Source organism: Peromyscus eremicus, chromosome 7, assembly GCF_949786415.1.
Source record: "Peromyscus eremicus chromosome 7, PerEre_H2_v1, whole genome shotgun sequence".
In the NCBI taxonomy this organism is placed as follows: Eukaryota; Metazoa; Chordata; class Mammalia; order Rodentia; family Cricetidae; genus Peromyscus; species Peromyscus eremicus.
The window spans coordinates 47,972,690-47,995,882 of NC_081422.1; the positions used below are offsets into that span (position 1 = coordinate 47,972,690).

Genomic DNA, 23,193 nt, shown 5'->3' on the forward strand with positions numbered 1-23,193 from the left:
AGCCCAATGGGCATTAACATGCTGAGCAAAGTTATGGTGTGCTATGGGAGAAAAAGAGACAGAACGGTTCATGTCTTGTAAACAGAGGCGTATCTGTATTGTGGTGTTGTGGGATATTTGTACACTATGTGAAGATATAATGTTGTAATCGGCTTAATAAAGAGCTAAAAGGCCAATAGCTAGGCAGGAAGTACATAAGTGGGGCTTCCGGGTAGAGAGAGGAAGTAGAGCATGAATCTAGGCAAGAGAATCGCCAGTGAGACACAGAATGAGTTGGATACACAGAATGGGATAGAGGTAAAGCCATGTGGTAGAATGTAGATTAATAAAAATATGGGTTAATTTAAGTTATAAGAGCTAGTTAAAAACAAGCCTAAGTTAAAAGTCAAGCTTTCATAATTAATTATAAGTCTGCGTGTCATTATCTGGGAGCTGGCTGGTGGGACAGAGAAAAGCTCATTACATATCTGAAGGGGTGAAAGCAGTGAGGAGCAGGCTGCGGTACCCAGAGCCATGATGATGTTAGGTCTGGGCTGCTGCCAGGACCCATGTCTGGGTTCATGGCCCTGATGCAGCCTCAGTCTGTGTTGATGTCCATTCCTGATACCACCAAGGCCTAGAGGACAGGGCTGTACAGAGTTGACCCCTCCCCTCCCCCACTGGCTGCAACACTAGAGAGAACTGCTCCTGCCCCTCACTAGCTGTACTCAGGAGAGGGTCCTACCTTTCACCTGGGCAACACAGTAGAGCCAGCCCTGATGGTGTAGAAGTGGAGAGCCGGCCCAAAGGGTGTGAAAGCACAACTAGCCCCGCCCCTTGCTCATCACTGCAAAGGGTGAACTAGCCAGGGCAATGCTGAAGAGTTCACTTTAGTGGTGATGACAGGGGAGAGCTGGTAAGCTGACCAATCCTGCAACTACCCAGGTCCAGAAGCAGGGCTATGAGTTGGCTCACCCTAACATCTACCCCGTCTATAATCTGCCAGAGCACATGAAGGGGCCAGTCCTGCAGACCCAAAGCTCCACAACACAGGGCAACAGGATATCCAAGAGGAGTTCCAGTGAGGGCCCAGCATCAACAGTGTAGCAGAAATCAGAGGCCTCAAACCAGACCAATGACTCTTCAATGAACACTTGCAAGTAAAGATATATGGATAAAAGGGTTTACTGAGTGATTCACTGTGTCATGACAAGATTGATTTTTCCTTTCTTTTTCCTTAAATTTTATTTATTTTGGGGGGAAGTTCAGACAGCAGATACGAAGGGACAGGGAAATGAATGGGATGGAGATGCATGATGTGAAAGACACAAAGAATAAATAAAAAGAAAGTTAAAAAAATCACAACAAACACAAAGACACTATATTGTAAAGTAACTCACTTAAATCAATTCTGTCATATCACAAAAATACTACAGTTTTCATAATAAGTATGGCACACAGCAACAAAAGCTTTACCTTATAACAAACATGATAAAGGAGACATCCAACTCTAGCTAGCCTAAGAACTACTTAATGAGCAGGGGCAGTACTGAGAACAATCACTAAAGCGTGATTTAGCCACAGCAGTATGCCTGCTGGGACAGCTGGGACAAGAACCGACAGTCCCCCACACTTAACCTAAGTGCTATCCTACATGTAGAAACAGAAGCATCATACCCGTCAATTTTCACGATCTGAAGATGTTGCAAATAAAACAATTAGACTAAAATGCAGGCAAAAGGAAGGCAGAGTGCCCAGTTTCCAACCTGAGAAACAATTGTTATCATATTACCTTTTCTGTCTTCTCATATAATCGACAACAGCAAGCATTGTTCTTTGTGATTTTTTATCCAAACAGCAACGGAGAAAGTGCTCTGGCTCTAACAGAAACAGAAATAGCTCCTCTTAGTCTTAGACAGATGTAAAAGTACTTCCTTGTCTGTGTCCTTCTCCTTCTATACTGTAAGATTCTGATGGGTGGTACACCCAACACAAAAATGCTTCTTAATAAATTCAAGTCAATTTAATTTAGTGGCATTCCTTTTATTTCAAAAGAAACAAATATGTATAATATAAACAAGAATTTATGTTGCCAATTATAATTTGTTTCTGAAGCAGTACCTAATGCTTTGAGATGTCTGTAATGTTTTATGTGCCTGGTGCTTAGTACATTTACAACCATGAACAAATCAAGACTGTTTCTGCACAAAGAACTCACTGACTAGCTTGGAGGCTCTTCACATGGTGGAACAAGTGGTGTGAAAGAAAGGTTAAGAATGCTCTAGAAGTTATGTGAGAATGACCTCACCTGGACTAAGAAAAGCTTGAAGGAGAAAGCAACATCCGAAGCCAAAATACTGGTCGGAGGGGGAAGGGAAAGGACGGAGTACCAGGGAAGGTCAGCAGAGTCCAATGGGGCTGAGTGCAGCTCAGTTGGTAAGTGTGCTTGGCTAGCCTGCACGAAGCCCTGCTGGACTCAAGCCACAGCACTGTATAAACTGGGTGTCATGGCACATGCCTCTAATGCCAGCATTTGAGAGGTACAGGCAGGAGAATTACAAATCAAAGTCTTCCACTGATACATAAGAACCATTTGAGTTACTGTCTCAAAAAAAATAAATAAATAAAACACACACCAACAAAAGTACACTGGAGGTGGCTAGTAGCAAGTAGAATTCAGAAGGTAGTGAGAGAATCTCAACCTGCTGAACCAGAGCTAGAAAGCAAAAAGGATGATGGTGACCTAGGAAACAGAACTGGCAAGATTTGGTATTCAGATAGGTGAGAAAGGTTTTAGTGTGGACAGCAAAGTACCATTTATTTTTATTCACATAACTGAGTTTGAGATTCATGTGAGGCATTCAAGTAAAGGTTTGAGACTTCCAGACACCAGAAAGATACAGCATTTAAGATTTATAGGAAACTACATTTATTGTCATTTTCAATAATAGCTTTATATATGTGAAGGCCAAAATTTCATTTAAGGTAATAAAAATATTGGCACTCTCTAGAGATAAAACTAGATAATTTTGCTATTAAGTGATCAGAGTATAAACATAAGTAGTAAAATTGTTTAAACTGTACTTAAACTTTAAATTATTACTTATACCTATGGATCACTTATATTTCTATTTCCCCAATTAAACATAGGTGATATATTTTAGATAACTAGTAAAATCTCTGCAAGAATTATTTTAGGATTTTTTTTATACTATATTTAATTATGTTTTAAAATAGACTTAACTACAGTAATTATTATGCATTTGGGCACTCAGGCAGGGAGCTCATATGGAGGTCAGAGGATAGCCTGTGCAGATTGGTTCTCTCCTTCCACTGTGTGAGTTTCTCAAGAATAAACTCAGGTCATCAGGTTTTGGCAGCAAGCACTCTTACCCATTAAAACCACATTAACCCATACTTTAAGATTTTTAATTTAGCAATTCCCCAAAATTTCATAAGCATGTTCCAGATCATTTTGATGAACAATTTCTAATCTAATAAGGCCACAGGAGGGGGCAACCATGTCTATGTTTATATTTTCTTTCAGACAGATTGTTACTTTTTAAAACTTTTAATTGAAATCATACATATTAATGGGATGCCATTTGGTTTTTCAATATAAGTATGTATTTGTTTTAATCAGGTTAAGTATATCTATCTCCTCAAAAATTTGTTTATAATAAAAACATATTATTTCTTCAATGTTTTTTAGAACGATTTTTAAAAATGTGTGTGTGAGTATGTGCACATGAATGCAAGTGCCTATGGAGGAAAAAAGTGTCAGGTCCCCATGGAGCTGGAGTTACAGGTGAGTCACCCAACATGGTACTGTTGGTGACTGAGAATCGAACTCAGGTTATGTACTTTCCAACATCCCAAAGGTTTATTTGTTTGTTTTTACATGCAATACATTATCATTATCAAAAGTCACCCCACTTTGCAACACAACATCAGATCTTATCCCTACATAACTGTAACTTAGTAGCCTTTAGTAAACTCTCCCCAGCCTCTCTCAACCTCAATGAAACATATCAACTCAGACACATAAAAACAGCAAAATGAAGTCTAAAGAACACCACAGACATTTCAAAGACTATCATAGTAAAAGTAGAGAAACAGGAAAAACTGAATAATCACAATTATGCTAAAATGACTATAAACACACTAAGGTGTGGTTATTAAAATGGTATTTCCTGAAATGCAATATGTGAATTTGTGCCTAGTTTTATGCTTATGTATATTAAACACAGTAAATTAACAGTATAGAATTGTTTTCTTATCCTTTTATTAAACACAGTAAATTAACAGTATAGAATTGTTTTCTTATCCTTTTGAAATTTCAGTTTGAAGAAGTGATCTATAATGAACCCTCAATTGTATTTATATGTGTTACAGGTACTATGTATACTTAAACTCAAGTGTAATTTCTCTTCTCTCTCTTTTTGCATATGTGTGGAGGTTACATGTGGAGGACAAAGGCTGACACTGAGTATCTTTCTTGATTGCTCTCCATTTTATATATACTCTGGCAAAGTCTCTCAAACCCAGAGCTTACCGTGCTGGCTAGCTTAGCTAATGAGCTTGCTCTAGGGATCCCTCATATCCACCTCTGGTAAACCAAGCTGAGCAGTGGGCTATCACACTCACCCGTCTTTTATGTGGGTGTTGGGGAATCTAAACTCTGGTCCTTGCCAGCACTTTACCTGCTGAGCTATTTCCTTACTCCCCACCTGCCCAGGTGTAATTTCTTCTGTTAATAAACAGCATCAGAAATGTCCTTTGGATTTATTTGGCCTTTTTTGCAAAGTGTCAAGGGAACTTCATTAGAAGGAAAGTGATAACACAGATCAGATATGCTGCTTGAGAGTATTCAAAGCCCAGAAATACTTCTTATCATGAAAGTAAAATTAGAAAGATATATCCCAAATGTAAACAAATATAAATATACAAATTTCTATTTATGTACATATGAATCCAAATATAGATATCTTGGATTTTATGATTGTGGATAATTTATTTTTTTTTTCTTTTTGGGTAATTTATTTTTTAAAAAATCTTGTAGAACGTTTATTGTCTACAAAAATACACCTGATTTGATGATAGAAAGTTTTTAAAAAGTAGTTGGCCAGAATTCTAAAAATATGAAAACTCTATCATATACCTCTCTCTACCATACTCCATCATACCGCTACATGTTTTTTTCCATTGCTAAAATGGAAGAAGCTCTGTTGTTCACATCCATATTGCAAGCACAATGCCAGACATACAGAATGTAGAGTAAACTTCCCTGTTATTTACTGAGCCATCTTTCTCTAGAGCTGAGAAGTTAATGGTATAAACATTAACAATTGAAAAGAATACCTGAATCCGAATTTGCAGGAGTTGCTGATCGGCTTGCCTGTGAGAGGTGTTTAAAACAGCTAGTGAAAAATCCTCGAATGTGTGTAGACAGTAGAGTTCTCCAAGATTCACATGTATCTTGAAGTAAGACATCATGGATCAAGTATGGTAGTACAGTCTGACAAAAGTCCGTTTTCACCTAGAACACAGCATTTAGAATAACATAATTCACTTAAATTGTTTATCCCCTATTACTGACATACGAAAAATTTAAAACTACTACAGTGATCTCCCATGAACTCAATATAGTACTAAATAGCAACCATTATCACCAATACTGTCTCAAGTAGTGTTTAAAGAATAAATAAACAAGCCGGGCAGCGGTGGCACACGCCTTTAATCCCAGCACTCAGGAGGCAGAGCCAGGTGGATCTCTGTGAGTTCGAGGCCAGCCTGATATACAGAGCGAGTTCCAGGACAGGCACCAAAAAACTACACAGAGAAACCCTGTCTCGAAAAACCAACCAACCAATCAACCAAACAAACAAACAGTAATACCAAGCAAGGTATCTCAGGTCTGGGGAAATGGTGGCAGGAGGAACATGACTTCAAAGTCATCATTGGTTACATACTGGGACCCTACCTCAAAATAAAACAACCACCAACAAAATCCCAGGGTTGACCCCTGCTCCTAACACACTAGAGGCACATGCTCTCCCAGTGAGGCACAACCTTTGTCCCCAAACACTCTTAGCTCTTTGAATTGACTCATACACTTACTATTTGCTGAAATGGACTGGACCAGACCTTCAATGTAAAACTCTTGCCTACTGCTGCCTATCTTTCTTCACTCAGAAAGCATGCTGAAGAACGCCAACTGACAGTGAAGAAAGCAGGAGCTGACCTCCAGTAATACACGTAATTTGTAATCACCATTACTTTAAGTGTCATTACTAATTACCCTAGCACTTTGTAGAACTTAACTAGTATGTTGTCATCTCAAAACTAAAGCCTGCCGTGTAGTTCTGGCTAACCAAAGACACCCACTTTAATGGATTTACAGTAGTTGAATGTAAGTGACACTGCAGGTAGATGATACACTCATCACGCAGTGTTCTTTCAAATACGCAAATCACAGTCAGATACACAGAAGTTAAACTGAATGAGAAAAGCAAAGAAGAACAAAAAAACGCAGGATCTAAGTCAGATTAATTAATCCTCTTACCTCACACATTGGCTTTAATAACTGAAGAATTTCACTTTTTATGCCTCCACTGTCTAAAAAAGCACACGTCAGTGTCTTTATCCAAATGTCATGACTTTCACTTTGAGGGACCCAGAGATTCACATCATCCAGGCCTTCGAACACATCTTCTTTAACAAATCGGGGTACTTCTAAAAACTAGAAGTAGAAAATCATTTCCTATGTCAAATAAATATCCATGCACAGTCAAATCTGTTTCCAATAAAACTAAGAACACTTAAACTACATCTGGGGCCCACCGTACAGGTCAAGAAGTAAAAGGTACTCGCCATCAACCCTCACTGACCTAAGTCTGATCCCCAGAACCTACATGGTATAAGGAGAGAACTGACTCCAGCAAGTTGTTCTCTCACCTGCTCATGAGTGCCACGGCACACACATGTCTACACACATAAACACACAAATGCAAAAATAAATATTTGATAAAAGAATTAAATCTGAATATTTAAAAGTTAAATAGATTAGACTAGGAGTGGTTGTTCAGGCCTGTAATCTCAACTGTTCAAAAGCTGGAGTAGGAAGATTTTAAGTTCAAAGCCTGCTTGGTATCTTAGTGAAATCCTGTCTCAAAATAAAAGTAAAACAGAGCTGGGTTATAGGTCAGTGGTCAAGCACAAGGCCCTAAGATCCAATCCCTGCTACAAAAACAAATGAGAGGGAAGGAGCAGCACACATGTGGAATGGGGGGCTTTAAACTGGGGAGTAAGACTGTAAAAAGATTTCTGGTGTAGGAAGTGAGAAACCTGAGTTCTACTGTTAGTACTGTCCTCACTGATAGCATATTATACAAGTCACAATCTCTGCCTCATCTGGCTCATCCACAAAACTGGTTCAAATCTACCACGCAAATAGATTTCAAAATAAAATGTGATTTTTATATGTTAAAAATACAGTACTTTACACTAAGCTATACTATTAAGTTCATTAACAGTTTTTATTACTACTAATTTTACTAAGAACCAAATACATTAAAATTACTCTTTAATGATGGGTATTTCCACTGAACTTGAACAGGTAAAAACAACTGCACATTGCTGTCACTTTCTGAAAAGAGGAATGCTTAGGGACAAGAGATGCAAAAGCTCTTAACGATACTGCAGACTTCTTCCAGTGGAATCGTCATGACATCAACATGCAAGAAGGAGGATGCTTACAGTCCTCTTCCATTTTATCCAAGGTGGGCTAAAAGCAGTAAATGCTTGTTGGCTGATCACAACATCTAAAATCATCCAGGATCAATGGTGCATGGGATCAAAGGGTCCACTATACTGGAAAAGAATTTCCCTCAGACCCAAATCACCACTTCTCTAGGTTATCTATTTCAACTTTTATATGCTGCCATACTGAAAAATAACAAGACCCTTGAATCCAGTATGTGCAGTATGAATTTTTCTAGCAAACAGTATATTATACGTAACTATTTTAAGCAATATGATATCCAGAGTACAAAACAAATGTAACCATTCTACACATACATAATAGGTATTCAACAAACATTTGTTACTTAAGAGACCTTTTTCCTTGATGCTCTAAAAGGCTGTAGATAGGTCAGCATGGGATCCTCGGACATCTTATAATTCTCCCAGAAACTGTGCCCAGTCTTTGTAGCCAAAATGTTTTTCAAACACTTAGCAGCAGCTGATCGAACTTTGACACTGAAAAACAATTAATTTATCAATATAGAATGCTATACAAAAACTAAAACTTAAAATATTAGAAACTTCCTATCTATAAAATTCTATAACACTGAAGAAAAAAATCAAAGATTTTAAAAATATTCCCTCAGTAAACATGAGTTACTGATTACTTCAGCAGCAATTCTCTTCATTCTATACAATAATGACTATGTTATACTGACCATAAATTTAAAGCATTGTTAAGAGGAACTACTTGGAAATAACGTAGTCTACAAAATATGATTAGTGAAAAGTGGCAAAATCCTAATTCACCTAAGGAAACACATTGCTAGTATTTTCTCTAGTGATACACATTATTTTTGAGGTGAGGTACAATGATATCTTACTCCAAATGATGAAACTACTGCAAAAAAAACTTTTTTTCCAGAACTGAGGGCTGAACCCAGGGCTTTGCTTAGGCAAACGCTCTACCATTGAGCTAAATCCCCAACCCTGCAAAAATATTTTTGAAGGTACATACTTAGTCTGACAGAGCAGTTAGTTGGAAATCATTAGCACTTAAAACTTCTAAATAAAAAGTAAAATTCCTTCTTTTAAAACAAAAACACCCCAGGAAATGGAGGGCTACAACAGTCCTGAAAATACAGCAACTGACAAAACAATGTTACCAGGCCTGAGACTGGAACAATGACAAGTTATCAAAGGAAGGTTGACTTCTGCTCGGGTATGTTTTGCTAATTACCCAGAAGATGACCTATGAACCTGGATACATTCTTCCACATCTAATTCCTCAGCAAATCCTATTGACTATGTTAAAAACATATCCTGGTTCCATCCACGCCCCTCTTGTTCATTATTGATCTCCTAATTCATACCATAATTTTTTCTCCTCTGTACTATAGCAATAATTTCATAACCAATTCCTGTTTCTACTTTTGCCCCTTAGTCATGACGCTGGTTAGTTTCTTTTGACAACTGGACACAAGCTAGAGTTATCTGAGACAATGCCTCCATCAGATTGGCCTGTAGAGAAGTCTGGGGAACATTTCTTCCTTCCTTCCTTCCTTCCTTCCTCCCTTCCTTCCTTCCTTTCTTTTTTTCTTTTTTTCTTCCCTCCCTCCATCCCTTCCTCCCTCCCTTCCTTATGTTTTCTTTTTCGACACAGGGTTTCTCTGTGTAGCTCTGGAGCCTGTCCTGGAACTCACAGAGATCCACCTCCTTCAACCTCCTGAGTGCTGGGATTAAAGGTATGCGCTATCACCACCCAGCTCCATCTTGACTTTTTTAAGGAGATTTTCCACATAAAACTTAATCACAAAATGATATGATACACATTAATCTCAAGTTTTTTTTTGTTTGTTTTTTTTTTAATGATGTACGGACCTGCTAGTGTGACTATACAAGCATGAGAATAATGGGCAATGGTTAAGAGTTCTTTCTCTTTTACTGTTGGAGGGGGAAAAGCATTAGGTGTTTAGGGATTTCAGCATACAAAGAGGATGCTGACTAAGGAAATAACCACAAAACCTGATCAGAAAAGACTTCTTTGAGGAATGTCATGTGATCTGAGTGATGATAAATTAACTTGAGATAATTAGGAGTAAAGCATTCCAAACGGGGATGATAGAGTAAGATCATCTTATTTATATTTGTCTGATATAGATACAAGGTGTATGTATATACATTAAAACCATAAATTTTTATATACAGTGGTATTGTAGTACACCATACACAACTGGTTTTTATATGACAAATCAATCACTATTCTAGTTTGCTTCTACTGCTGTGATAAACACCATTCCCAAAAGTAAACTGATGGAGGAAAGTGTTTATTGCGTCTTACAGCTTACAGTCCACTGTGACAGGAAGTCAGGGTGGGAACTCAAGAAGGCAGGAACTAGAGCAGAGCCCAAGAATGAATGTTACACACCAACCAGCTTGCTCTCTAGGTCAGACACCTTTCTTCTATCTATCAGGATCACCTGTCTAGGGGTAGTAATACCCTCAGTGGCCTGGTCCTTGCACATCAATCATTAATCAAGAAAATGTCCAAGCTGGGTGGTGGTGGCAGCATACACCTTTAATCCCAGTGCTAGGGAGGCAGAGGCAGGCAGATCTCTGTGAATTCCGGGACAGCCAGGGCTACACAGAGAAACTATGTCTCAAAAAAACAAACAAAAGGTCAAGATGAATTAAGGCAGTAGCACATGCTACAATCTTGGCACTTAGGAAGTAGAGGGCAGAGGGAGGAGGATCAGGAGTTCAGGATCATCCTCAACTATCTAAGAAAGTTCAAGGCCAGCCTGAACTGTATCAGATTCTGTCTCAAAAAAGATAAGAGAAAAAAAAATGGATTAACAGTGGTAGAAAGACAGGGGAACACAATTTTTTAAAAAAAGATAGCAGTAAAATGTTTAATACAAGAATTTACACGGTAAGTATACAGACAGTCACTGTAAAATTCTTTCACCTTTACTGTATGTTAAAAATTTATATAATAAAATGTTAAGATAGAACCCATGTCAGCCAGTTTAATATAACAAAAACAACGATAATAAAAAATATAGGGCCATTAAATCAGTAATGCAAATATGGCAGGTATAGGAAGAGAGGCAGAAGAATGAAGTCAACATACAACTATACTTTTAAGAGATGTCTGGCTGGAAGAAAACCTTTGAACTCAGCCTCTCACAATGGTAATGATGGAGTGGATAAACAAACCAGTAAATCAATGACTAAATAATCAGAGAGCCGGGAATATGGCTCAGTGATATCAAGGATGTGTAAGGCCCTGGATTTAGTCCCCAGTGTTGCAAAGAATTAATAACAGTAACAATAAATAAGAAGTTAGTCAATAATGAAAAGAAAGTAATCTTACAGCCAACAAGCTAAAATACTGACTGTATCTTAAAATTTTGTTTTGAACAGGAATAAAAGAGTAATAGGAAGATTCTTTTAGTTTAAATCTTCTGAGGTTGCTCCATGGGTTATTCTAAAAGAATCAAAATAAAAATTAGCTTGGAGGAACACAGCACCCTGGTTTTAAAGATCACTTAAAATATCACTCTTTACATTCCTGTATTTAAAGTTTGTACGGGTGAAGGTGCACGACACAGCACACCTGTAGAGGTGAGACGACAACTTTCAGGAGAAGGCTCTCTTCCTTTACCATGGAGATCTGGGGATCAAACTCAGGTTTTCAAGGTTGATGGCAGGTGCCTGTCATCTGCCGAGTCATCCCACCAGCCTACGTTCCTTAATTGTCTGTGTGGAACCATCTGGCAGTTTACTTATTTATCCTCTGTCTAACTTAGTCTCATTAGAATTTAAAACAGACCTAACTCTTCATCATCAAGTGTCAAGAACAAAGGGTATTTGATCATATAAATTAAATAAAGAAATTTCATAAAAATATATAAATTTTTTTAATGTAAAAATTTGAAAGTCTAGAGTAAAGAAATGTCTTAATAGTTAAGAGCACTCATTGCTCTTTCAGAGGACCTGGGTTAGATTCCCAGCATCCACATGGTGTTTCACAATCATCCAACTCCAGTTTCCAGGGCATCCAATACCCTCTTCTGAGCTCCATGAGCACCAGGTATGCATGTGGTGCACATACGTACATGCAGGCTAAACATACATGCACATAAAAGAAATCTAAAAAACTTAAAAAAAAAAAAAAGAATAAAGAAAGAACTTGCAAGACAAAGTGTTAAGTGAGGTATTAGTATAATTTTCCTGAAAGCTAGATTTGGATTTGGTTTCTGTAATTGGATGAAAGGTGTACTCACCTGTCTTCCACCAGGGTATTGTTCAGGGCAGTCAGCATTATCAAGGTCCACTGAAGTTCTTTGTCTTCAGGTAACCCGTGGGCGTTGGTATAAGCTGTATCTTTATTATACTGTACAGCTATAGTAGAGAAATCCAGAGGACCTATTTCTCCCAAACACCTTCCAACAGCCTCTACATATAGAAACTTAATTTTAGTACAGCCATAAATAGGAGGGTATACAACATTTCCAATTTAAAAAGTATTAACACCATTTTGTCATGCTTAAAAGATTTCAGTGTTTTTGAACATTGGGAGTAATGAAAGCTAAAAACACATCAATGCTGTAATATATTTTTCCCCAGAGATGACAGAAAATAAGTTAGCAATTATAGTAACACAATATTAAAAGCACAAGTATTAACATCTTTGGCACTGTATAAAGTATCAACTTTAAAACCTTAAAAAAAGAAAATCCAGAGTGTCACACATATGTCACTCATAAATCTTAAACATCTAATTTAGTGAAAATTTTTAAACACATTTCATCATGTCATCTATAAACACAGGCAGCTTTGCTTCCTTTCCACTTTGCACACTTTTCAATTCTTTTCCTTGCTTGATACTCTGGCTAGTACTTCAATACAGTGCTGAACACAAGCAGTAAAGGGGAGTAACTTCTCTTTTCCCTGACGTTAGAGGAAAGATTTCAGTCTTTTACCAGTAAGTGTGGCATATATTACAGGTACAAAACAGGACCATTCTGTGTTACACAAGAAAGCCACTTTGGACTGCTGGGCTGCATAAATCAGCTTTATGCCCAGAAGCAGGACAATGAGCAAAGATGTGAATTCTGGGTGTAGGGGAGATTCGAGGGTTCTGGTAAGGTTGAGTTTCTAGATCTGGGTGGTAGATGCACAGGTATTCTTTCACTGTGTACAAATACTTTAAACTAGGTACACACGGTCTGTATTATTCATGTCTATACATGAGATACATTTCAATAAATACCAAACTAAAGGTGAGTATGCTAGACAGTAGGCTCCACTGGGAACTGAGATGGACACTGGAAAGTGCACCAACAGCTCTTACTCTTCCCATTCTCAGTAAGGCACTACTGCCATGCCAGCTTCCAGCAAACATTAATCATGTGACTTTCCGCACTAAGACCACCAAATCTAAATACCTATACTCAACAAAAGACTTAAATGGTATTTCAAAAAATCTGAGTTTAACCATCCTTCAGAATCTTTGTTCCTATTTGCTATATACAAAATAAACACTAAATACCAGTAAGCCATACTTATAAAATATTTCAGAAGTTAATTCATTTGCAACTTAACAAAGAAGAGATTTATGTTATTCCTACATCTTTATAAGGCATTTTAAGATTAACTACTATTGCTAACTTTATCTTATAAGCATATTTAAGGAATATGAAAGGCAAGTGTCTAGAGTTACCTGAATTAAACAGAAACATAACTTAACAAACCACCCTTATTTCTCCAGTAAATCAAACAAGTTTACATTATTCTGACCATACTAAAGACTGTTCACCTAGTTCACCTAATCGTTACCTAAAACTTCTCTTTCACCAGTCTGGTTCACTGCCATCTTGGATAACTGCAACAAGCTGACAACCAGCTTCACCACAATGCCATCCTGCGGGTTATCTGGAAATAGTTTAGAGAAAAGTGTTTCCATTATCATAAGGATAACACATGTCTATTTTTCAACACATACCTCCAAACGAGGACTTTTAAAAGGTTTTAAATCATAAACGGATTTAAAAAATACAGATAGAATCCCGAAATATGGCCACATGGAAATGATTAGCAAAATTTACCAAGCAGATAGAGAAATATCTTGAACAAGCTAAACAGCAAAGTTAATATCTTACCAAAGTCAAAAATGACTAAAAACATAAGAATTATTAAACACAAAATCCAGAAGGACCTTGCTTAGTCTGTTACCACACAGCATTCTGAACTTAGACACACACCATGCAGTGGCCTCTCTGCAATGATGAGAATATAAATATGATGATGGTGGCAATTCAACCAAGAAGAATATACAAAAGAATAGTTGAAGAAGAAACAGAAAAAAAAATCATAATGTTAAAATTAATACCCGGAGGCAATTGTAGAGATGGCTCATCTGTTAAGAGCAATTGCTGCTCTTACAGAAGATCCAGGTTCAGTTCTCAGCACCTACGTGGCAGCTCACAACCATCTGTTAACTCAAGTTCCAGAAGAATGTGCCCTCTTCTGGCCTCCAAAGGCACTGCAGCCATGTGGTATACACACACACACACACACACACACACACACACACACACACACACATACACAAACACATACACAAACACACACACACACACACACACACACACACACACACACACACACACACAGAAAACATTCATTCACATAAAATAAATAGTACCCTGAGACGTTCTCCTAAGCTCCAGCATCTGATCTTTATGCTGTTCCAATTGTCTTCGAAGATCCTTCAATCCTTCAAGCCTGGTCAGTGGAAGTGGATTGTAAGCACTTACTGAAAGAAAATGGTTAATTTCCTAAAAGACAAAATCAACTTAATATTAGTTGAGTATGCACTGGCTAAGTGTGAAAAATAAAACAATAAAAGAAAAAATAATAAGTAGTGTCTAGATGCTGAAACATGGAAGAACTACACTCCTTCCTCCACTTTAATTCTGACAATGTTTTAAAGGTTTAAATAATTCTAAGAGTCTCTTATCTACATCAGATGTCAACACAATAGACTTCAAAACTGCAACAGCAAGATGAATTGGAAGAAAACATCTCAATTTTTATTTACTTAGTAGTATAACCTGAATTTTTTTTTTTTTTCGAGACAAGGTTTCTCTGTGTTGCTTTGCACCATTCCTGGAACTCGCTTTGGAGACCAGGCTGGCCTAGAAATCACAGAGATCCGCCTGCCTCTGCCTCCCGAGTGCTGGGATTAAAGGCGTGCGCCACCCGGCTTAAACAGCACCGATTCTTTTTTTTTTTTGAGACAGAGTTTCTTTGTGTAGCTTTGTGCCTTTCCTGGAACTCACTCTGTAGACCAGGCTGACCTCGAACTCACAGAGATACGTCTGCCTCTGCCTCCCGAGTGCTGAGATTAAAGGCGTGCGCCACCACTGCCGGGCTACATATAACTTGAATTTTATATCTTAATGTTTTCAGATTGATAGTCTAGTAGAATTTTAAAATTATAACATTTAAAAGAGAATAGAGACAAACTGAAGTTTATAAAAGATTAACATGCTAAATATCACCACTAATATAAACACTACTGACCCTCAAAGAAAAAGGTGGCAATTTTGAGATATTAATGAACCACAGGACCCTATGTATTTTAAAATTAATAATACTTTGTATTATATTCTTTGAATATTCAAATGCATCTTTGTCAGGAAGCTTTGATATCTATACTTTAAATGCAATGCAAGAAGATGCATAATGATCTGTTTTGAGGGGCTGAAGAGAAGGCTGAATTATTAAAAGAGCTGGCTGCTCTTGCAGGGTACCTGGGTTCAGTTCCCAGAACCCATGTCAGGTGGCTCAGAGGAATCTGAAACCTTCTGTTGGCTTCCTTGAGTATATGTACATATGAGGCATACACACACAGACACGTAAATTTAGAATATATATGTATATTTTAAAAGATTTGGATTTCATTTAAGAAGGTAAATCTCATGTATTACTTTTACTACAACAGAAAGTGTTGTCTTTATCAGTGGAGCATTAAAAGTTTTAAAAGAAATACTACTGCCTATATTCTGTAATACAAAACTATAAATAAAACTTTTATTACCTCTAAGAGTGAAAAGGGTCCTCCACTATATTTGATTTTCTGTTGAGTAAGTCGCAAATTCTTAAAAACAACATGGTCAGGAAAAGGATCCAAAAGTTTAATCGTGACAAAGAGGTTTTCATTGTCCTTGTTATCTATCACCAAGTACTTCAACAGCTCCAATACCTAAATAATTACCAAAGGATAGGGAGAAAAGCCTTAATTGTATTCAGAGAGCCAAATCTCATTATAACTGATAAACCTCTGCTAATCTAGAAATTGTCTAAAGGTATGTATGGTACTCATTTATTGGTATGTATGGCTTCAAAAATAAAAATACATACAGTGCTACATAAAGCGGGCATAACAAACACAGTGTTAATGGAACATTTTATATGGGATCTCACATACCATAATAGTGAGAACTGCTCAGTCTTCTACATTTCAGTGTAATAGACAAAACTATCAGATTTATTAGATCAAAATTTCCAATGGCTAGGTAACTGATTTCAAAGATTAATCCACTAATAACGTCTTCCCCATCATTTATCAAAAAACATTCCCATTAAAACTACTAATTATACCAGGTAAACTTAAAGCATTCAATTCCTAAGAGTATCGTTTATCTCAAATACTCCTCTGTAAATGAACCGGGAAATTACCTGTTCTTGAACCTCCTGATAATCCACAAGTGGTATAAGTGTGCCAACAACAACATGAAGATGGTTTTCTAGAGCATCCTTACAGTGAGTTACAGCTGTATGGCAAACTCGACTTAACAGGTCACAACAAAGGGAAAAGCTACGCAATGATATATCTGTGAAATGAGAAGGCCTAATAGGAAAAATAAATTAAAAAAAATAACAAGGTCTAAGAAACTATTCTGAAGTACTATTCAAGTCATTTTTACTCAACATCTCTAATTCTGACATGGCTTGACAAAAAAGTCACTTTTATATCTAATACTTCAATGGTTACAATCCAAAAAAAAGGGCATGTCAGAAAGATACATGTTTTCTGATAAAATTACTGAAAAACAAGAAAACTGTCACAGTCGCTCAAATAAGAGATCCGAGGATCACTGCAAGCCCGCAAGCACTGAAGGACAGTCCCAGCAGTCATTTTGTAAACCCAAGTCTTACTCTTTTTCTCATGCCCTCCTCATCCCCAGTCTTCTGACAGTGCTCCTGACAGTCAAGTAACATCTGGAAGAAGGTACTATCCAAAAGAAGACAAGGAAAGCCAGCTTCACTGACCACACAGCAAGAAAACCATTGACAGACAGCTACGTGATAACAGCTGGTGTCGGCAAAAAAACAGTAAGACAACAAGGGAAGGAGGAAAGAGAAGAAATGAATGGAGGTCAAACAAGGCGGGGTGATGGTTCAGTGGTAAGAGTGCTTACTCTGAAAGCATGAGGACCTGGGTTCCAGTGCTAAACGCCTATATAAAGAGCCAGGCATTGTTGTTCATTCCATACCATAGGACTGGTGGGCCAGGAGCTTGCTGACCAGCCACACTCACTGAAATAGCCAGGTTCTCACTCAGTGAGAGACGTTGTCGAAAGGAAATAGGCGAAAGGAGATAGAGAAAGACACAGTATGCCCCACTCTGGCCTCCTGCACACCCACATTCTCAACATACATGGAGCAGCATTCAGAGTCAAACCTTAGAGTAAATCTGATTTCAACACTTAACCTCATTATGTATGAAGTGGTCAGATGTTATCAACAAAACTGTAAACCATGTAAAGAAATAAAGCATGGGATATTCAGAGGAAGAAAACAAATATTTCCTGAAGAACTTGAGACGCTGGAGTTACTAAAGAAAGAATTCAAAATAATTTTAAAATTTAATTAAACGCTGAGACTACAAAGAAAGTTACCAAAGAACAGACAGCAGGAATATGGATGCAAAAAAGATCTAAGGACACTAAGTTACAGTTGGGGAACAAGACATTCCAGTGTGCTACAGAAGAGGATAACTGCAGATAATAACTGTATAGATCAAAAAGCTACAAGAAAGGATTTTGAACGCTCTCACCAAAAGAAAATGATGAATGTTTTTAAATTTCCATTCTTTGAAGACATAAAAATATGACAAACTTCTGGAGCTAAAAAAGAAAAAGGCACAGCCAAATGAATTTATGAGACTATCCAGAGAATACAGGCCTGCAGTTCTGGTTATTTGGAAGGCCAAGGCTAGAGGAATTCCTGAACCCAGGTGTTTGAAAGCAACACAGCAAGACCCTACTACTTCAAAACATTAATGAATAATAAGGAAAGAAAAACTAACTTAAATAGCAAACTTGAACAAGTCAATAACAAGTAATGAGACTAAACAAAAAGTCATCCAACAATAACAAAGCCCAGGACCACATGATTTCATTAAACTAATACTGATTATTCTCAATTATTCAAAAAATTACAGAGAAAAATTCTGCCAGTTCATTCCACTAGACCAGAATTAGCCTGATATTCAAACCAGACAAGTACATAATAACAACAAAAAACTACAGGCCAATCTTCCTGACAAGCAAAGATACAAAAATCCTCCACAAAGTACTAACAAACCAAACCCAACATCACACTGCAAAGATTACACATAATCAGGTGAGGTTTATCCCAGAGATGCCAGGATGGTTCGACATACACCAATCAATAAAAGTTCTAAACCACACATCAACAGAATTAAGGGTAAAATCTATGATCATCTCAACAGCAAAAAAAGGAATTTGAGTAAATTTAACATCCCTCCGTGGGAAAGAAAAAAATCTGAAGAAAAGAGATATTTTAGGAATATACTTCGACAAAATAAATGTTACACGTAAGTTCACAGATAACACAGTGAACAGAGAAAAGCTGAACAGTTTCTCTAACGTTTTGAAAAAGACAAGAACTTCTTTTTCACCACTTCTATTTCAAGACTATGGTAGAGCACACAGGAAAGAGAAATAAATTGTCTCCAAACTAATAGAGAAAATAAAATCATCACTATTTGCAGGTAAACTTAACAGCTCTACAAAAACAACAAACGAACAAAAAACGCTACTAAAACTAATAAATGTATTCGGTAAAGGTACACGTTATAAAATCAACATAAAAAGAATCGGTAAAGGTACACATTATAAAATCAACATAAAAAGAATCAGTAGGATGTCTTCACACTGATAATGAATAAAATGGAAAAGGGGGAATGTCATTTATAATCACTACAAAAAATTTTAATCTAAACAGGAACATTCTCCACAAAACAAAAACAAGAAACTTATTAAATATTAAGGAAAGAAAGTAAAAAAAGGAAGAAATCCTATAATCACTGAATCATTATTAAAATGGTCACTCTACCCAAAGCAATCTATATAATGTAATCCCTAAAGACACCAGTGACTCCTTAGAGAACTAAAAATAAATAAACATTCTGATTTAAATAGAACACACACACACACACACACACACAAACAAATCTCAAATAGCCAAAGCAATTTTGAATGAAAAGAACAAAGCAAGAGTATACTACTACTTTTGATGACACAGACATAGTAGCCAAAATAGAATGAGACTATCATGAATATGTACATACGGACCAATGAAACAGCACGGAGTGTTCACCTACAATCCCAGGATGCAGGAGACAGGGATACTGGGAGCAAGCTGGCTACACACACCAGCAGGCATACTGGTGTGTTCTGGTTCCATTAAGAGACCATGACTCAAAGAAGGAGGTGAAAAACAATTGAGAAAGACTCCTGATGTCAGTCAACTTCAGGACTCTACATGCACTCCTGCCCAACATGCACGTGCTTGCACACACAAAAGACTAGCACACACAAAGTACCGCTAGTGCATCAGTCCAATATATTATTTACCTTTTGTTGATGTAGTGAATCAAAGTATAAATAACATCTCGAAGAACAAAGGCCCAAGCTCCTCCCAAGCTACTTTTTATATCTTTCAGTAATAAACTGACAAATAGGTGATATATTTTAAGAATTCTGTGCTTTTTATAGACATTATTTGTCTCAGCTGCTTGTTCACAAATGGCCAAAAGAATTTTCTGATAGGAATCCTAAAAGAGATACACATTTAGAAAAAAATTTTAAAATCAAATATATTCAGCTACAACCAAATAGTTTATACATTACTAAATGATCATTTAGATACGGGCTTGATATCACATGCAAAATATTATATTAAAATTGTTAAAAGTCTATTTCACTTTATAAAAAGTTTCCACATTAGTTTTCAGAAAGTAAACTGAAAGTCAATATATTATAATGAAACAGTAAACACGTTCCCTGAACTAATTAATAAAGGTAGGGTCATGAAATCCTGGCCTGATATATAATACATTTAGTTAACACTGACTAAAATACTAAGATACAACTTGTAAATCAAGTGTTTTCCTTTTGAAATTAGTCAAGTAAGTTTTCATGCCCCTCCAATATACTTAGATTTTTTTTTAGCTGAAAAGAACTTTTCTTATTAATTATTACACTATTAATGCAATATGTACTTACAGGGATTTTAGAAAGAATTTCTAAAATGCTTTTAAACTTGGTTTTATGACAGTTACTGATATAGGCAAATGTTGCTTTAATAACATGTGATGGAAAATAGGGTGGATTAGGAGCAGGATCCAAATCCCTAAAGAAAAAAAAAGGTAGTATTTTCAAAACAAAATTAATGAATTTTTAAAATCACAAACAATAAAATATAGTTTGCATACATGAATCTTCCCCATGGACATAACATCAGATAAATTTGTTTAAAGTAATTGATTTATTTAACCTTTTACGAAGTTAATGGCAGCCCCAGAGTTGGGACTCAGCAAAACTTCCCTTCAGGTCTGATTTACAACTCTATACTACAGTATTGAAGGACCAACAAACAGTATCTTAAGCCAGGTGACGTATTAGATTAGTAACATTATTTACTATATTATAACACAATTATAAACTCTAAGTACTTTCTCAGCATTACTACTAATTTATATGCTTAGCACAGTCAGCATTTTTAAAAAGTGAGTACTTTCAGCAGGGCACGATGGTACATACCTTTAATCCCAGCACTGGTGAGGCAGAGGCAGGCAGATCTCTGAGCTTGAGGCCAGCCTGTTCTACAAAGTGAGTTTAGGCCAGCCATCACTGCATAGTGAAACCCTGTCTCACAAAAACAAAACCTAAACGAAGTATTTTAGGGACTGGAGAGCTGGCTCAGCAGTTAAGAGCACTGACTGCTTTTCCAGAGAACCCAGGTTTAATTCCTAGCACCCACATGGTGGCTAACAACTACAACTACTCCATGGGGTTGGAGGAGGGGTTCTAATGCCCTTTTGTGGCCTCTATGGGCACTGCATGCACAAAACAGATAGATACCCATGCAGGCAAAATACCCATAGATGAAAGAATAAAGTATTTTTAAATCTTGTTTTAGAATTAAGATTTTCAAGTAGCTTACAATCAAGCAAAAAAAAAAAAAATCACTCTAATATTCATACACAACCAAGCGATTTCATATCTAAGTTAAACTAGACAGTCAGCTAAGGAGCACCACAAAGAAAGGAAGCAGAGAAAGGCAAGACATGGCTAAGACAACCAGTAATAAAGAGAAACAGTCTCAAAAGGCATTAGGTAGCTCAATGCTTAAATACCAAAGGAAGAGTGAAAAGAAACAGGCTAATGGGTTCCCTCAAAAAGGTCAGCTAGAAAGAACAAGTACAGTAGGAAGGCTGCAGTGAAGGAGATAGGTAATTAAGGTGACTCTTAAGCTACAGTTAGCCCTGTATGGACATACCCTGAAAAGTCACCAAGGTCAGTGTTTTGACTGGCATCAGAATCAGCTGTTTCATGTAATGTCATCAGTAACTCCACCACAATCTCTGGTAAATTACTAATGAATACTTGATCAATCTGTAAGGATACAAAATTAAAATATATTAAACATTTTTATATCTATGATTTTTATAACAGCACAAAGGGTATGTATTAATTCCTTACTTCATAACTATAAAAACAGACAAGCCCAAGTTCTGCAAAGAAAACCTCTACATTTTCTTCTACTTAGCCAATCCACAGACTGAAATGAGCATAGGGAAATCGTAACAAACCAACTCTCCTTACTTTAACCTTTCTGTCTTATGAACCATTTTAACAGAATTTGGATTTAGCATTAAATTTCTCAAACTAGAAGTTCTCCAGCTAGCCAAGTTCCATAATTTACACTGTTCCTCAATTTGCTAACTCTTTAATGATCTTAACTATTAAGAAATCTTTGTGACTAGCAATAAGCCCCTTAGATGCCCTGTACTCTTCTCCTGGTATCAGGTGATAATCCCAAAATCTGAAGCCAGTATCACCTTTCGTCAATACTCACTAAAATAACGACTGTCTAAGAGGTAGATTTCTCACCAATCTGCTTCTCCTACAGGTAGCCTCACAAAGGGCAGAATTCTCCAGGATTGCCAGCAAGCATCCAGGATCCCTGGCTCTGGGGTCACATGTGTGAGCTGCCAGCCAAGTCCAGCTTTTAAGTGGATGTAGGGATATGAACTCGGGTAGTCATATTTACACAGCAAACACTTTACCACACCATCTCCCCAAGCCCCATAACCTTAAATTTTAAAGCTTACATCTTTTCTCAGTAAGGGGTAATGGCAGATAAAAAATGAAGCCACACCTGTTTTCCTAGGAAGTCTTCACCTTTAAGTGTATCATAGACCTTGGTGGCAGTCTCTCTATTCTGTGTTATGCTGCTGTCTCCTGTGCCCTCATAGGCGAAGTAAGGAAGAATGTGCACAAGAATCTTCGGAAAGCAGTCTATCAACAGACTTTTCCAGCACTTTTGAATCTGATTAGCAATGGACTTCACTTCATCAAATTGACTTCTAATCACCAAATGTGGAATCAAAACCTTGTAACAAGATCTGAAAATGTGTAAATTTAAAATTTAGGTTATAAACATTTTCAAAGTAAAATTTTACATTAAAATAACAAAATGCTTTAACACAGTCAGTGTTTAAAGCACCATTTTAGATTCTTAAATATTCTTCTTATATTTTTAATTTTTTTTTTTTTAATTTTACATATGCAGGTGTTTTGCCTGCACGTATGTCTATGTACCACTTGCATGCCTGGTGACTATGGAAGCTAGAAGAGGATGCTGGATCTCTTGGAACAAAGAGGGCATTGGATCTCTTGGAAAAGAAGTTACAGAAAACTGTGAGCTACCACATGGGTGCTGGGAACTGAACCTTGGTCCTCTGGAAGAGAAATCAGTGCTCTTAACTGTTGAGCCATTTTCCCACCCCTAGATCATTAAATACTCATTTTATTTATTCTCATTTTACAAATGGCAAAATTAAAGTTAAGAAAAACACTTAAA

At 36.9% G+C, this 23,193-nt stretch overlaps 1 protein-coding gene across 1 annotated transcript in view; it reads right to left on the reverse strand.

The window, feature by feature from the left end:
- Positions 1–23,193, reverse strand: part of Atm (ATM serine/threonine kinase) — a 108,913-nt gene that overhangs the window by 39,488 nt on the left and 46,232 nt on the right. The window contains exons 26-38 of the mRNA XM_059267892.1: positions 22,489–22,735; positions 21,607–21,722; positions 20,331–20,457; positions 19,680–19,879; positions 16,474–16,645; positions 15,833–15,997; positions 14,435–14,567; positions 13,567–13,662; positions 12,012–12,183; positions 8,097–8,238; positions 6,545–6,721; positions 5,341–5,518; positions 1,772–1,859 (exon numbers count right to left, since the gene is read on the reverse strand). Coding sequence (XP_059123875.1) covers positions 1,772–1,859; positions 5,341–5,518; positions 6,545–6,721; positions 8,097–8,238; positions 12,012–12,183; positions 13,567–13,662; positions 14,435–14,567; positions 15,833–15,997; positions 16,474–16,645; positions 19,680–19,879; positions 20,331–20,457; positions 21,607–21,722; positions 22,489–22,735 — 2,013 coding nt within the window. The remainder of the gene's footprint in view (positions 1–1,771; positions 1,860–5,340; positions 5,519–6,544; positions 6,722–8,096; positions 8,239–12,011; positions 12,184–13,566; positions 13,663–14,434; positions 14,568–15,832; positions 15,998–16,473; positions 16,646–19,679; positions 19,880–20,330; positions 20,458–21,606; positions 21,723–22,488; positions 22,736–23,193) is intronic.